Raw genomic sequence first — 12962 nt, forward strand, 5'->3', positions numbered from 1 at the left:
CTTAGCTCGGAGTTAGGGAGGGCAGTGAGCAGAGGGAACTCCTGCAGAAAGCTACCCTTGTGACCAGTGTTGGCTTTTTCTTATGGGAACATGGCACAAGGGCAGTGTAGGGTTGCTGGCTATGGAGTGGAGCCTGGAGAGATGGGTGTGAGAACCTGCAGAAATGGTAAAATTGCCAAGCTGAATGCTGGTGCTAGCATACTGTTAGAGGGCCTTCTAGGTATGGGCTGCAACAGGATTGTGCTGGAAATTTACTGCACAGCCCCAAATGTCTAGCACCTGGTGGTCTGCTTGTACTGGATGCACTAATCCAGGCCCTTTGTCCGCCCCTGACCACAGCCTGCTGCTGTTGTGTCTGCCATATAACCTTTCTGTGGCATTTGCACTGTGGCCTCTACTGTCTCTGTCCTGTCAGCCCCTGGGCCCAGTCTCTTCCCATGCCACAGCTGGGCCTTGCTGACCACTGCTTGGTTTTCTCCTTGATCATCTTTTTCTTGATTTTCCTTGAAGTAGTGCCAAGGACCCATGTAATAAGCAAGCCAGCCCCTGGGCTGGGCCATAAAATTTAAAGGTTCTATTCTGTGCAAGTCATAGGGCTCCAGAGGGCTGGCTAGCCTGCCACACTGGTGGGGCTACTGCCTCATCTTGTGATATGGAGCCACAGCATTCCCAGGGTAGGCACCATGAGAGAACCAGAAAAGGTGATGCAGGCTATGACTTCATTGAGGGAGCCATCACAAGATCTATAGATGGTGATGGTGCTGTAATAAATCCTTCAGTGGCGTCAAGTACAGAGGGGATAGTGGGTGTGGCAGGCACTGTGCTCATAAGTACCTTTGTTGTGGGCTAGGTACCTGCAGCTGTGGACTCAGCACAGGTGTGGTGTGGCTGAGGCTCTGCTTGGTGCCTCTCCATGGCACCACTGGACTGCATCCCCTCCGCTCAGTGCCTGCACCTGGCATTGCCTGGGCTGGACATCAGGCTGGAGCCATGGGGACCAAGAGTCAGGACCGGATTTAGATATCGATGCAGCATGTGGCACTAGGCAGAACCTGGATGTTGTCATGTGGAATTTGGTCATTAGTGGGATATGCAGGACACAAAGCAGGACACAATGTGAATGGATTGCAATCAGTATTCTGCCCAGTTCTTGAAGGTCCACAAGTATCAGTGACACCAAAGCCTCCAACAGCCTGAGTTCAAATCCCAAATTTTGGGATCTCCTCACCATCCCAGCAGCTCCAGTTCCACAAAGAATACAGATTGTTCTGTTATACCCCGATTCTCAGCAGATCCTGAAAGCAGGTCCAATGAGACTGGGGAGATTTCCCCAAGCACAATAGGCTTCATCATGAAGACCGAATCTCCTCTGCCCCACCAAACCCCAACTTCAATAAAATATCTTGTCAAATATTTGCAGATGGATTTCTAGGTCTAATTTGCTTGTGGTCTTTGTGACATTTGCATGCTTTGGCAAGGGAGGGTAAGTGTGTCAGATTTTAAAGCACATCATAACCGAGCATCTCGGAGGTCCTTCCTGGCCCAAACCCCTCTGTCTCCTGGCCAGGTGTGTCTAGGTGGGCGCCTGAAAAGTACTGGACTTATGGAGTCCCTCTATCTGCCATTAGGCACATTATGTGTGCTGGAGTCTTGACCGCATTTCCCCTGGAATCTTGAACGGATTTCCCGGAGCTCAGGGAGGGTTGGTTGGTTGGTTTTTCTCAACTGTTTCCATGATTACTCCAAAGCTGTGACGTCAGAACCGTAATGGGAACTCGCAATTGCTCCCAATAACAGAACTGGCATGGTCCGAAGGTTTCCTGCTTCTATGCTGAACACCTTCCCTCAGTCCGCGGCAAATACCCCCTGAAGTTCTGCCGCCCACTAGCACTGCGCTTCAAGAGATCGGAAGCACGAAGACGGAAGTGAAGCGCCCGGAAAGGCGGGATTGGGCGGCCTCTGTTCTTTAAATGGCGCCGACGAGCCCGGCTAGCCCGCCCCTTCCTTCCAGGAAGGCCACCATTGGCTTTCCTGGCGGTTTCGCTCTTCTATTGGTCAGTGGCCTAATACCAAAGTGCAGATTGGCCCCAAAGTTTTCTTTCGGTTTCCGGTGTCCCAACAATGGCGGCTCTGGACTCCCTGTCACTCTTCACTGGCCTTGGCCTGAGCGAGCATAAGGCCAGGGAGACGCTCAAGAACACGGCTCTGAGCGCGCAGCTGCGCGAGGCGGCAACCCAGGTGCGAGTCCCTCTGCCCTTGGTCCTGGCTGCGGACTGTGCTCCAGTGCGGTGCTAAGTCCCGATCCCGAGTCTGATCCCGATCCCAATCTACCAACTTTGTCTGATTCGCTTTTCTTACTGGGCGTGGGGCTTCTCTCCTGACCCCTTGGACCGCAGGCACAGCAGACTCTGGGCTCCACCGTTGACAAAGCTACCGGGACCCTGCTGTATGGCTTGGCATCCCGACTAAGGGATCCCCGGCGTCTCTCTTTCCTTGTGAGCTACATAGCCAATAAGAAGATCCACACGGAGCTCCAGCTGAGTGGTAAGATCCCTGACTGCCCTGCCACTTCCACCTCCAACTCCTCTCTTCAGCCAAGACCTCTATCTGCCCTTTCTGCCAAGTCCCCCAGTGTCTCTCCATATGCTCCTACTGCACTCCTCTCTAAACCCAGGTCCTGGCAATGAAGGGTGGAGAGACCTCCCCTGGTGAGACTGGGGAACTGTGTAGGTCTGAGGGAGAGCCTCTCTTGGAACAGGATTCTTTCCTATTGTCTCAAGGCTTCTCTAGGATGGTGTAAGGCTTAACCTCTGAGGAGGCCAGTCAACCTCTCAGGAGGCCAAACTGTGACAGGGTTTTCATGGGGTTAGGGCCTTGTCTTGGAGCTGAGATTCCACTCATTGATTCTCCTTTCTTAGCTGCCCTTGAATATGTGCGAAGTCATCCCCTGGACCCCATCAACACCGAGGACTTTGAGCAGGAATGTGGAGTGGGTGTCATGGTGACCCCAGAGCAGATTGAGGAGGCTGTGAGTCTTTTCTTAGACATCGGGTACCTCTTTACTACTGACCCTGGAAAGGAGTGGCTCAGCTTCTCCACCCAGGAAGACAGGGTGAGTGTGTGGGTCCCTAGAGCATTTCTGAAGGACAATTTTTCTGAACCACATGGTTTGGCTTTCTGCAGGTGGAGGCTGCCATAAATCGCCACCGTCCCCAGCTCCTGGAGGAGCGTTATCGTTTCAACATGGGACTGCTGATGGGTGAGGAGGGCCTGGGGGCAGAGGTCTATGTTGTTCTCCCTCCCTGGTCATGCCTTTTAGGGGAGGATATAAGTGAGAGAGGGAGGAGAAGGAGCAATAGAAGCATTAAAAAAAAAAAAAAGATTTATTTATTTGTTTATTCATTCATTCATGAGAGATACAGAAGAGAGAGGCAGAGACATAGAAAGATGGAGAAGCAGGGTCCTCACTGGGAGCTCAATGCGGGACTTGATTCCCCAACCTGAGATCATACCCTGAGCCCAAGGAAGACGCTCAACCGCTCAGCCACCCAGGTGTCAGAATAGGAGCATTTTTAAAGTGGTCTTGCTAGGCCCAGGCTCTGGTTCTTGAGGTCAGCCAGGACTTTTTCTCAGGAAAGAGTAGGAAGTTCTTGGCTCTTCTGCAGCTCCTTGTGCCCATGTTTCTAGGAGAGGCTCGAGCTGTGCTCAAGTGGGCAGATGGCAAAATGATCAAGCACGAAGTGGACATGCAGGTAGGTAACTTCTTGAAGTAAAGCAGGCAAAAATTCTTCCATGGACAGTGCCTAGAGTTCACTGAGGAATAAATGGGGGCAGGAGGGGAAGACACCCTGTCCATATTTTGACGAGGGAGAACAGAGCCTAGTATGGAGGGCAGCACCTTGGTGGGTAGTAAAAGGCTGGAGCCTCTGGATTATGCCTGTTTTCGGGTGAGTTGCTTTCTTCTTAACCTCAGTTCCCTAATCTTGTAAATAGAGACGATATGGCCTTCATCTCAGATGATGGCATAGAATCACAAAAGGCTGATGACTGAGGTAGTTTGTTATCTTGATGCTAAGCCCACAGTACTTTTCTGTAAGTGGCAGCTTTTGTTACCTGTTTTCTTACCAGCTTTTGGACTCTCAGAGGGGAAAGAGACTTTGAGGCCAGTAGAACCATGTGAGGAGCAGAAGTGGGATGGGCTAGGTAGGTTCTTCAAGGCAGTGTTGGTAGGCAAGCCAGGAAGCCCTTAGGTGGGTAGGGGGTGTCCATCAGGCACTCCTTGAAACAGAACACTCCTGTCTCAGCCCTGACTCTGGTTTCTGCTCAGGTTCTTCACCTTCTGGGTCCCAAGACTGAGAGTGATCTGGAGAAGAAACCCAAGGTGGGGCTCAGTATGGTCCTGTATCCCTGGGGATGAAGTGTGGTGGGGTGAGACTTCAGACTGGGGAAGGGAATATCTGACCCCAGTGATCGCAGGACCCTGACCCAACTTTTGGGCTTCTCTCAGGTATCAAAAGCTCGGCCAGAAGAAAAAGACCAGAGGACAGCAAAGGACCTGATGGAGAATGGTGAGAGGCTTGAGGTCCCTGCCACATTCAGCTTCCTGACTTCTGGGCTTTTCACCTGATGGGTTTTTATAGCCCAGTCTCCTCAGGCTGTTAGCTTACTCATCACCCTGCCTTCTGCCAAACTGCAATTTTTGGTGTTTCCTTTGTTCCCATTACCTAGAGACTAGCATGAGGAAACTGAGGAGTCTGGCTCAGTATCTCTTGTCTCGGAGGTTAGGGAAGAGGGACCTGCTTGGCTCTCTTCTGGTTGCGGAATATAGGTAGTACCAAGAGGTACCTCCCTGAGCTGGATGGGATAGGTGTATTCAGAGGATAAGTTTTCCTTGGTCTGTTCTTCATAGGTGAGGCTGCAGACCAGACCCTGTCTCTGATTGAGCAGCTTCGAGGGGAGGCACTTAAGTTCCACAAGCCTGGTGAGCTGGCAATCAAAACCCTGGGGGAGGGTAAGATCTTGATAGCAACTCTTACAGCCAGGGTAGGGAGCCTTGGGCTGCAGCCTAGTCCTCAGGCTTATTCTGGCCCTGGCAGGTGAGAACTACAAGACCCCGGGTTATGTGACCACTCCACATACCATGGATCTACTGAAGCAGCACCTGGAGATCACTGGAGGACAGGTGTGTGGAAGTACTGTCAGGCAAGTTAGTGCTGTCAACACGGCAGGGGGCCTGGGCTGCCTTCATACTTCTCCATCTATCCTATCACTGTGGCCTCCCTGCAAAGGAACATCTGTTCCTTTAGGGGAGTCAGTTCTGGCTTAATTCCCCTGTTCCCATTTCCTTTATCTCAGGTACGTACCCGGTTCCCGCCAGAACCCAATGGAATCCTGCACATAGGACATGCCAAAGCCATCAATTTCAACTTCGGCTATGCCAAGGTGAGTGTGTAGGGATGTGACAATCAGGGTGATGCCTTGTTACTCCCATGACTGGATACCAAAAAGGTGTCCCTGCCTTTCCTGCTGCTCCTATGATGTGCCCAGATCAGACACATGCCCAGAGGCCATGGAGGGGAATCACATATGTGATATGCGGCTAGCAATTCATTTGGCTCATTGGGAAAAAGCTCTAGGTGAGGCAGTGAGTTCAACTCTGGTGAAATGCCCAGTGCAACCCCTCAGGCTTAGAAAGAGGATGTTTGAAGTTGGTGTAAAGGCACTTAGATACAGAAAGATGAGTGAAATTTCTGAAGGCATTTTCAATTCTGACATGGGAGAGCTCTGAGAATGTCTGAGTTCGGTGAGTTGGACTCTGGGAGCTGATGATGTGAGAGCTCACAGATTCTGTGACTCTCCTAGGCCAACAATGGGATCTGTTTTCTGCGCTTTGATGACACCAATCCTGAGAAAGAGGAAGCAAAGTTCTTCACTGCCATCTGTGACATGGTGACCTGGCTGGGTATGGGCTGGGCAAGGCCTGGGAAGAAAGACCTGGGTCAATGGGCCTCTTGGGCTATGGCTTGTATTGGGTGTCGCTAACTGGTACTCATATTGTCTTTTTCTGCCCCAGGTTACACTCCTTACAAGGTTACATATGCCTCTGACTATTTTGACCAGCTGTATGCCTGGGCTGTGGAGCTCATCCACAGGTGAGGCCAGGGCCATCCTGTAGAGCCAGGTAGGCTGCCCAGGACATAGCCATCCTGGGTACTCACACCTCTTCCACTTAGGGGCCAGGCCTATGTGTGCCACCAGCGAGGAGAGGAACTCAAGGGGCATAACTCATTGCCCTCACCCTGGAGAGACCGTCCCATAGAGGAGTCACTGCTGCTCTTTGAGGTGGGGTTCTGGAGGGGCATTTGGATCTGGGTGGGCCAGAGTGCTAAGGAGGAGATGCCCCTGTGCTGAGAGGCAGCCTGAGCCCTTGCTCCTATCAGGCAATGCGCAAGGGCAAGTTTGCGGAGGGTGAGGCCACACTGCGGATGAAGCTGGTGATGGAGGATGGCAAGATGGACCCTGTGGCCTATCGAGTCAAGTATACACCACACCATCGCACAGGGGACACCTGGTGGGTGTGAGCATGGGGTGGGGCTGTGGAGTTGTAGAGTGGGGTGGTGGGTCTGGATGGTGGGGCCCATTGCCTATGCCCTGCAGGTGCATCTATCCCACCTATGACTACACACACTGCCTCTGTGACTCCATCGAGCACATCACCCACTCACTCTGCACCAAGGAATTCCAGGCCCGGTGAGGGAGCTGGGCCCACGGGGTGGGTAGGGCCAGTGGGATTCCAGTAGCCCTTCCTGTGGTGTCTCTCTGGTCTGAGGTGACCAGACCTGACTCTACCCTCCTACCCCAGACGCTCTTCCTACTTCTGGCTGTGCAATGCATTGGATGTCTATTGCCCTGTTCAGTGGGAGTATGGTCGTCTCAACCTTCACTATGCTGTTGTGTCTAAGAGGAAGATTCTCCAGCTTGTGGCAGCTGGTGCTGTGCGGTAGGTGTGATTGTTTGCCTCGCTGAAGGTTGGAAGTAACTAGTGGTGTATACTGCCAAAGGCTTTCTCACCACCTTCTTGCCTACAGGGACTGGGACGACCCACGGCTCTTCACACTCACAGCCTTACGACGGCGGGGCTTTCCGCCTGAGGCCATCAACAACTTCTGTGCTCGGGTATAACCCAGTGGGCTGGGTGAGCAGGTGAGGGCTGAGCAAAGCAGTGTGTGGTTTTGGCTGTGAGTGATGCTGATCTTTCATGATAGGTGGGTGTGACAGTGGCACAGACCACAATGGAACCCCATCTACTAGAAGCCTGTGTGCGTGATGTGCTGAATGACACAGCCCCACGGGCCATGGCTGTGTTGGAGCCATTACAGGTCGTCATCACCAACTTTCCTGCTACCAAGGTAGGTGTGCCTCCACGTGTGATATGTTGTGGGGGTGTACTTAGGTCTGGGTATGGGGATCCCAGTGCCTAGTGTAACTCAGACACCTATCTCCTGCTATAGTCCTTAGACATCCAGGTTCCCAACTTCCCAGCTGATGAGACCAAGGGCTTCCATCAGGTTCCCTTTGGATCCATGATCTTCATTGAAAGGACTGACTTTAAAGAGGTAAGTGGGGGTGTGAAGGGTCCTATTTGATGCTGAGCCCAGTCCTGAGATCTCATCTCTTCTGTCAGTCCACCTACTTCCTACTTCAGATGAACTAGCGCCTGCCAGACATGGGGGTGGGGGAGAAGCCTCTTGTACCTGTTTGGCCCATGCAGTCTTGTGTCCACACCACTTCCTACCTCTAGGAGCCAGAGCCAGGCTATAAGCGCCTGGCGTGGGGCCAGCCTGTGGGCCTGAGGCATACAGGCTACGTCATCGAGCTGCAGCATGTTGTCAAGGTGAGAGCAGGCTGTAGCCTTCCTCCTTCAATGCCTGCTGCGGGGAAGATCTGGGTGCATGCAGCCTGCAGTCCTAGTAGTGGTCCCTAGGTCTAATTGTAGGCCCCTTAACTTCCAGGGCCCCAGTGGCTGTGTAGAGAGCCTGGAGGTGACCTGTAGACGGGCAGATGCTGCAGAAAAGCCCAAGGCCTTTATTCACTGGGTGTCACAGCCTCTGACTTGTGAGATTCGCCTTTATGAGCGACTGTGAGTGAACAGAGCTAGGGTATAGGGAGATACAAGATGGGCATTGCCTGCTATGGCTACTTAGCTGGAGTCTGATCTTCCTTCTGGCTGCAGATTTCAGCACAAGAACCCTGAGGATCCTGCTGAGGTGCCTGGTGGATTCTTAAGTGACCTGAACCCGGTAGGCTCATTGGGGTGTAAGGTGGAGGGTGGTGGGTCTCCCTGGGTGGATGCCCACCTGAATTCCTTGCCCACAGGCATCGCTACAAGTGGTGGAGGCAGCGTTAGTGGACTGCTCTGTGGCCCTGGCAAAGCCTTTTGACAAGTTCCAGTTTGAGCGGCTTGGCTACTTCTCCTTGGATCCAGACAGCTGCCAGGGACAGGTGCTTGAATTTACCTGTCTGCCCTTTGCACAACAGTGACAGTGGTGGCTGCCATTTACTGTGCTAAGTGCTCTGCCGACATTCCATTAGTTAATCCTTACCACCTGAGATGGGGTTCATATTTTACTGATGAGGAAACAGGTTCAGAGATCCATGCACAAAATTTTGGACCCTGCTTTTCTTACTCAAGGTATAGGGGTCAGGCATAGTGGTTGTTATAATCTCTATAAAGTGGAGGTCCAGAGCCATCTAGTCCCCTACCCAAAGTCATAAAGTTATTGAGAACCCGAGTGTCCTATCAGCTCCTCTGGAATGGGGTGAGGGTAGGGTCTGGTGAGGTCTGGTCCTCCTAGCCTGGTTCTGGCTTGATAATTCTTCCCCCTCTGCCATCCAGCTTGTCTTCAACCGGACTGTCACTCTTAAGGAGGACCCAGGAAAGGTGTGAGCTGTAAGGAAGCCCCATGGACCTACCTCATGCTTCTGGAGGCTAGGGATACCCCAGACTCCGTGTCAATAAAAAACAGCTAAATCTCCTGGAGTCCGTGTGTTCTCTGTTTGCACTTCCAGCCCCTGAGGATCTTAGAGACTTGCTGGGGGTAGGGAGTAGGTGCACTACACACAGAGCAGTACTGACAGCTTTGAAACCATTGATGCACTTCTTAGTACTCAAGTGCAGGGACCTGGGCCTGATTCAAAATCCTCTATACCTGGTCTGAGGGACTAGCAATCTCTGGGTGCTTTTCCACTGTTAGGAACCTTTTGCTAGAAGGATCTGGAGGGTTTGTGTCTGCCTGCGTGCCTAGGCAGGTGAAAACACACATGGTTTCAGTCCAGTCATTCAGCAAATAATCATTAATTGCTTACTACATGCCAGGCACAATAAGAAGAGGAAGACTTGTGCAGTGGCCTTCTCATTTGACCATCTAGTTGGGGAGACAGAGGGTGACCAGGCACTGTGCAAAAGAGGTCTCCCTGGAGCCTGTGCAAGGCTGGAGGAAGTTCCTGACCAAGCCTGTGCCTCAGACTACTCTCAGGCAGTGATTCCTTAGGGAACCCATAAAGACCAAAGAGATGTTTGCCAGCGCAGGAGGAACAAGTGCAAAGACCCTAAGGCCCTTTTAAGAAAGCCTATAGCTGACTGGTTGCCCTCTGGGACAGTGTGGGCTACCACTGAGGTCCAAGTGTCCCTGCAGCTTTAACACCCTCCACATTTTCCCTGTATACAAACACCAGGCTACCAGAGGCCCGCTTTAAGGTGGACTGGGTCCTGGAAAGCTGGATTAGGACGACAGCAGATTGAGGAGGGGGTTCCCAAACGTCAAAGACTCCTGCAAGAGAGTGACTCTGAGCTTCCCAGGTGAGACGATGATACGGGGGCGCAGGGCCTAGGTCAAGGGCTGTGGGGGCTACCTTAAGCAAGAGACGGGGCCCCGCCCCACGTGGGCCTGCGCGACTAAAGGAGGCCCAAGCACGCTGCAGAAGGTGGGTCCAGAGAGCAAGCTTGGATCCCCAAACCGCCCAGGCTCCAACTCCCGGCAGATCTCCAGCCCTGGCTCCGCCCAGCATGGAGCGGCGTTCGAGGGCGGGGCGCTCCGTCCTACACTCCTGGCTTTTCTCGCTGTTTCTGCAGCCCGAGGCCCAGCCTCTTGCCTCGGCAGAAGCGTTCCCTTTAAGTTTGGCCAGGAGGCAGCCTCAACTCTCGCGGGATCCGACGCTTCGGTTATCGCGAGAGGGGCATTCGGCACCCATTGGCTGTGAGGGTTGAATGTAAGATGGCGCCCAGGGAGCTGTGAGGGGAAAATCCTGTCGGTCTTGGAGCGGCGACGGCGGAACCGGGGCCCCAAGCGGTGCGGCGGGGCCGGCGGGTAGAGCGGCGGCGGCGGCGGCGGCGACGACGACGACGACGTCGCCGGGTGAGGGCTGCAGTGGGGGGCAGGGATGTGGCGAACCTGCGGGCCTGAGACAGCGGGCCCACCCCACACAACGGCGGGCGGGGGCGGGCGGGCGGGCCGCTGCCACTGGGCCCAGGAGACCTCGGGGCGGCTCCGGAACGGAGAATGCCCCTGGGCTCGCGCGCTCCCGCCCCTTGTGGGGTGGGGAGAGGCAGGTCGGGGACTCGGGTGGGCGCGGCGCGCGAACGCGCACTGGTGCTCGCGCGCGGCCTGGCCTGTTTATACGCGGGCGCGCGCGCGCTGTGCGGCCCTCTTGGTGCGCGTGTCCGCCGACGTGCGCGTTCCCGGTTCGGATATCTCCGCTCTTGGAGCTGCGGCCCTTGGGCAAGAGCGGCTTTCTGTGGCGCGCGCCCGCCCCGCGACCCCTGGCTTCGGGACGCGCGCCCTGCTGTTGGGTGGTGGCGGCGCCGCGGCCGCGAGGACGCGCAGGACACCTCTGCTGCGTGGAGCGGCGGCGAGCTGGCGGGCAGCTCGCAGTGTGAGGAAGGTTGTGGGTTGGGCCCTTCCTGCTCTGGTGACGTCCCCGGACCGCTGCGGCCTAGGCCTGGGGAGAAACCAACCGGCTTTGCCGTCTGACTTGAGGCTCCGCTTCTCTGCGAGGCGGGCGAGATTGCTCGTTCTTCTCGAAGAATGCAGTGACCTGAGGCCAGTGTGTGGGGACGGTGCTGCCCTGTTTCTGAAACTGAGCCCTGTAGGTCTGTGAGGGCAGCGAGCCCACTCGAATGTCCTCACCTTGTTCTGGTGCTTTGTGCTGGAGAGGGAAGGTTAATCCTAGAAGGCTCTTCAGCAGTACCTGCTTTCTTGTCATTGGGAAGTAATTCTTCCACAAGCGCAATTCCCACACGTCACCTCTGTGCGCTCCGGAAGGGGATCTTTTTCTGTAGTCGTGAAACTACCCGAGCTTTAAAATTCCACTTCACATCTTTAAATGCAGCCTTTTCTTCTGTGTGGGTGGGAGGGGCTTAGTGTACTCTGTTAGACTAAGGAAGGCCCGCTGTCGTTCAGCCAGAAAGTTGCCCAGAACAAAATTAAGTAACCTGAGAAATCTGTTTTTGCCATCTTTTATAATTATAAAATTTCCCAACAGAAATTTTAAAAATCTGTTCATGTATCACTGTAGAAGTCACTTTTGATGTAGAATTTCAATCCTTTTCAGGTTTTTTGTTCTGGTGCTAGGGGAGTTCTAGGTTTGTCCTAGAGAAATACGTACTTTTCTCTAAGACAAGACGTCTGACTGTTGTACAGTCTTGCTTAATTGAGTTGAAGGAGAAAGAAGCTGAGAGGAGGTTAAATTAGCAACTAAATTTAATGATGGGGGTCGTTCTTTTAAAATACTGTATTTTAAGGACGAAGTTAAAATTTAAAAAGAGGCTGAGGATGGAAAGGACTTCTTTGTTCTATCTTCTTCAGAATGTTACAAGTCTTAAGAACTCAGGACAAGCAGCAGAAATACATGCAACATGGTGACTGGTGAGTTAAAATCATTCATATGCTGAAATATGTGTGCAGTCTTTTTCCTAGTAATACTGAAACATTACAAATCCTGCCAATCATCCTGGGTGCTGACAAACTACTAAGTGCTGGGAAATTGAAGATGTGCATCTTTGAATCCAGCCAGTTTGCTGCTTGAACAATTTTATCTTGAAATGTAAGTCAGTGCAACTTTCAGGTTTTAGCAGGAGGAAGCCACCAGCTTTTCTAAGGACCTTAAATGGTTCAAAGAGAAGCAGTAAAGTTTGAGATACACTTAAAATTTTTAATATACCTTTTAGGCCTGCTTGTTCTGGGATATCTTTTTTTTTTTTTTAAACTATTAAGTTTGAGATCTGCCTTTCAAATTGTTTGTAGATAATGTTTTTTTTTAAGCTCATTAACTTAGATTTACCTATTAGAAGATGTCCTACTTCCAGCCCTCTGTGATGAATGATTTGTGTACCTTTTCGTGAACCTTTGCTTTTCACATCCCCTTTCTAGTTTATGTTGTTGGTATTTCACACAAAAGATCATATAGGGGTTCAGGTTTCTTACAACTTTGAATTACTCCCAAAAGGTAACCAAAATAAGTCAGGGGCTTATTAGTTGTAGCTGTCTTCCATTATGACAGGTTCAGAATCAGGGATCTCTTCTTTAAGCTTGCATGCTGTCTTTCAATTTAATCAGTTGTGGTTTGTCCTCCATGTGTCATGCTTCTTGTCTACTTTTTAAATGGCCACCCTTCATCTGAAATCGTCTTTTATTTTATTTCTCAGCCTCAGAATGAGGTGTTACATGAACACCTGTTCTATTACTTTGTACTTGGTTGCGCTGCATTTTGTTCCAGATGTTTTAAGTTCTCTCCAGACTAAATGCTTCATTTGTCACACTGGATTGTGATTTCCGATTGTGGCTGCATGAAGAAATGATAGATTAACCTCTTGCTTTGCTGAAAAGGGGAAGAGAATGAACCTTTGGTGTCACATTTGAGGCTAGAGCAAAATGGTAGAGCTGGTGGGCTGTGTCAGAAAGCTT

General features: G+C 52.1%; 2 protein-coding genes across 7 annotated transcripts in view; both read left to right on the forward strand.

The window, feature by feature from the left end:
• Nucleotides 1-1280: 1280 nt before the first annotated feature.
• QARS1 (glutaminyl-tRNA synthetase 1) lies at nt 1281-9040 on the forward strand. The gene is made up of 24 exons (XM_025988422.2): nt 1281-2238; nt 2397-2544; nt 2919-3028; nt 3184-3259; nt 3688-3752; nt 4328-4381; nt 4508-4568; nt 4910-4981; nt 5097-5182; nt 5356-5442; nt 5863-5962; nt 6074-6152; nt 6234-6342; nt 6441-6571; nt 6658-6750; nt 6863-7000; nt 7089-7176; nt 7266-7409; nt 7512-7616; nt 7802-7894; nt 8013-8140; nt 8234-8300; nt 8377-8502; nt 8897-9040. Exons 1-24 carry the CDS (start codon nt 2122-2124, stop codon nt 8945-8947), a joined length of 2328 nt encoding a protein of 775 aa, XP_025844207.1. The 5' UTR covers nt 1281-2121; the 3' UTR covers nt 8948-9040.
• Nucleotides 9041-10238: 1198 nt separating this feature from the next.
• The window catches only part of QRICH1 (glutamine rich 1), a 52672-nt gene continuing 49948 nt past the window's right edge, over nt 10239-12962 (forward strand). Inside the window, exons 1-2 of one of the 6 annotated variants that reach the window (XM_025988449.2) lie at nt 10266-10415; nt 11865-11924. The gene's annotated coding sequence lies outside the window, so the exon portion shown is untranslated. Of the gene's footprint in view, nt 10416-10722; nt 11150-11864; nt 11925-12962 lie in introns of those variants that run through there. The other 5 variants (XM_025988439.2, XM_072722337.1, XM_072722335.1 and 2 more) reach the window with 5 other exon arrangements.

The sequence above is a fragment of the Vulpes vulpes genome, chromosome 9, assembly GCF_048418805.1.
Source record: "Vulpes vulpes isolate BD-2025 chromosome 9, VulVul3, whole genome shotgun sequence".
NCBI lineage: Eukaryota > Metazoa > Chordata > Mammalia > Carnivora > Canidae > Vulpes > Vulpes vulpes.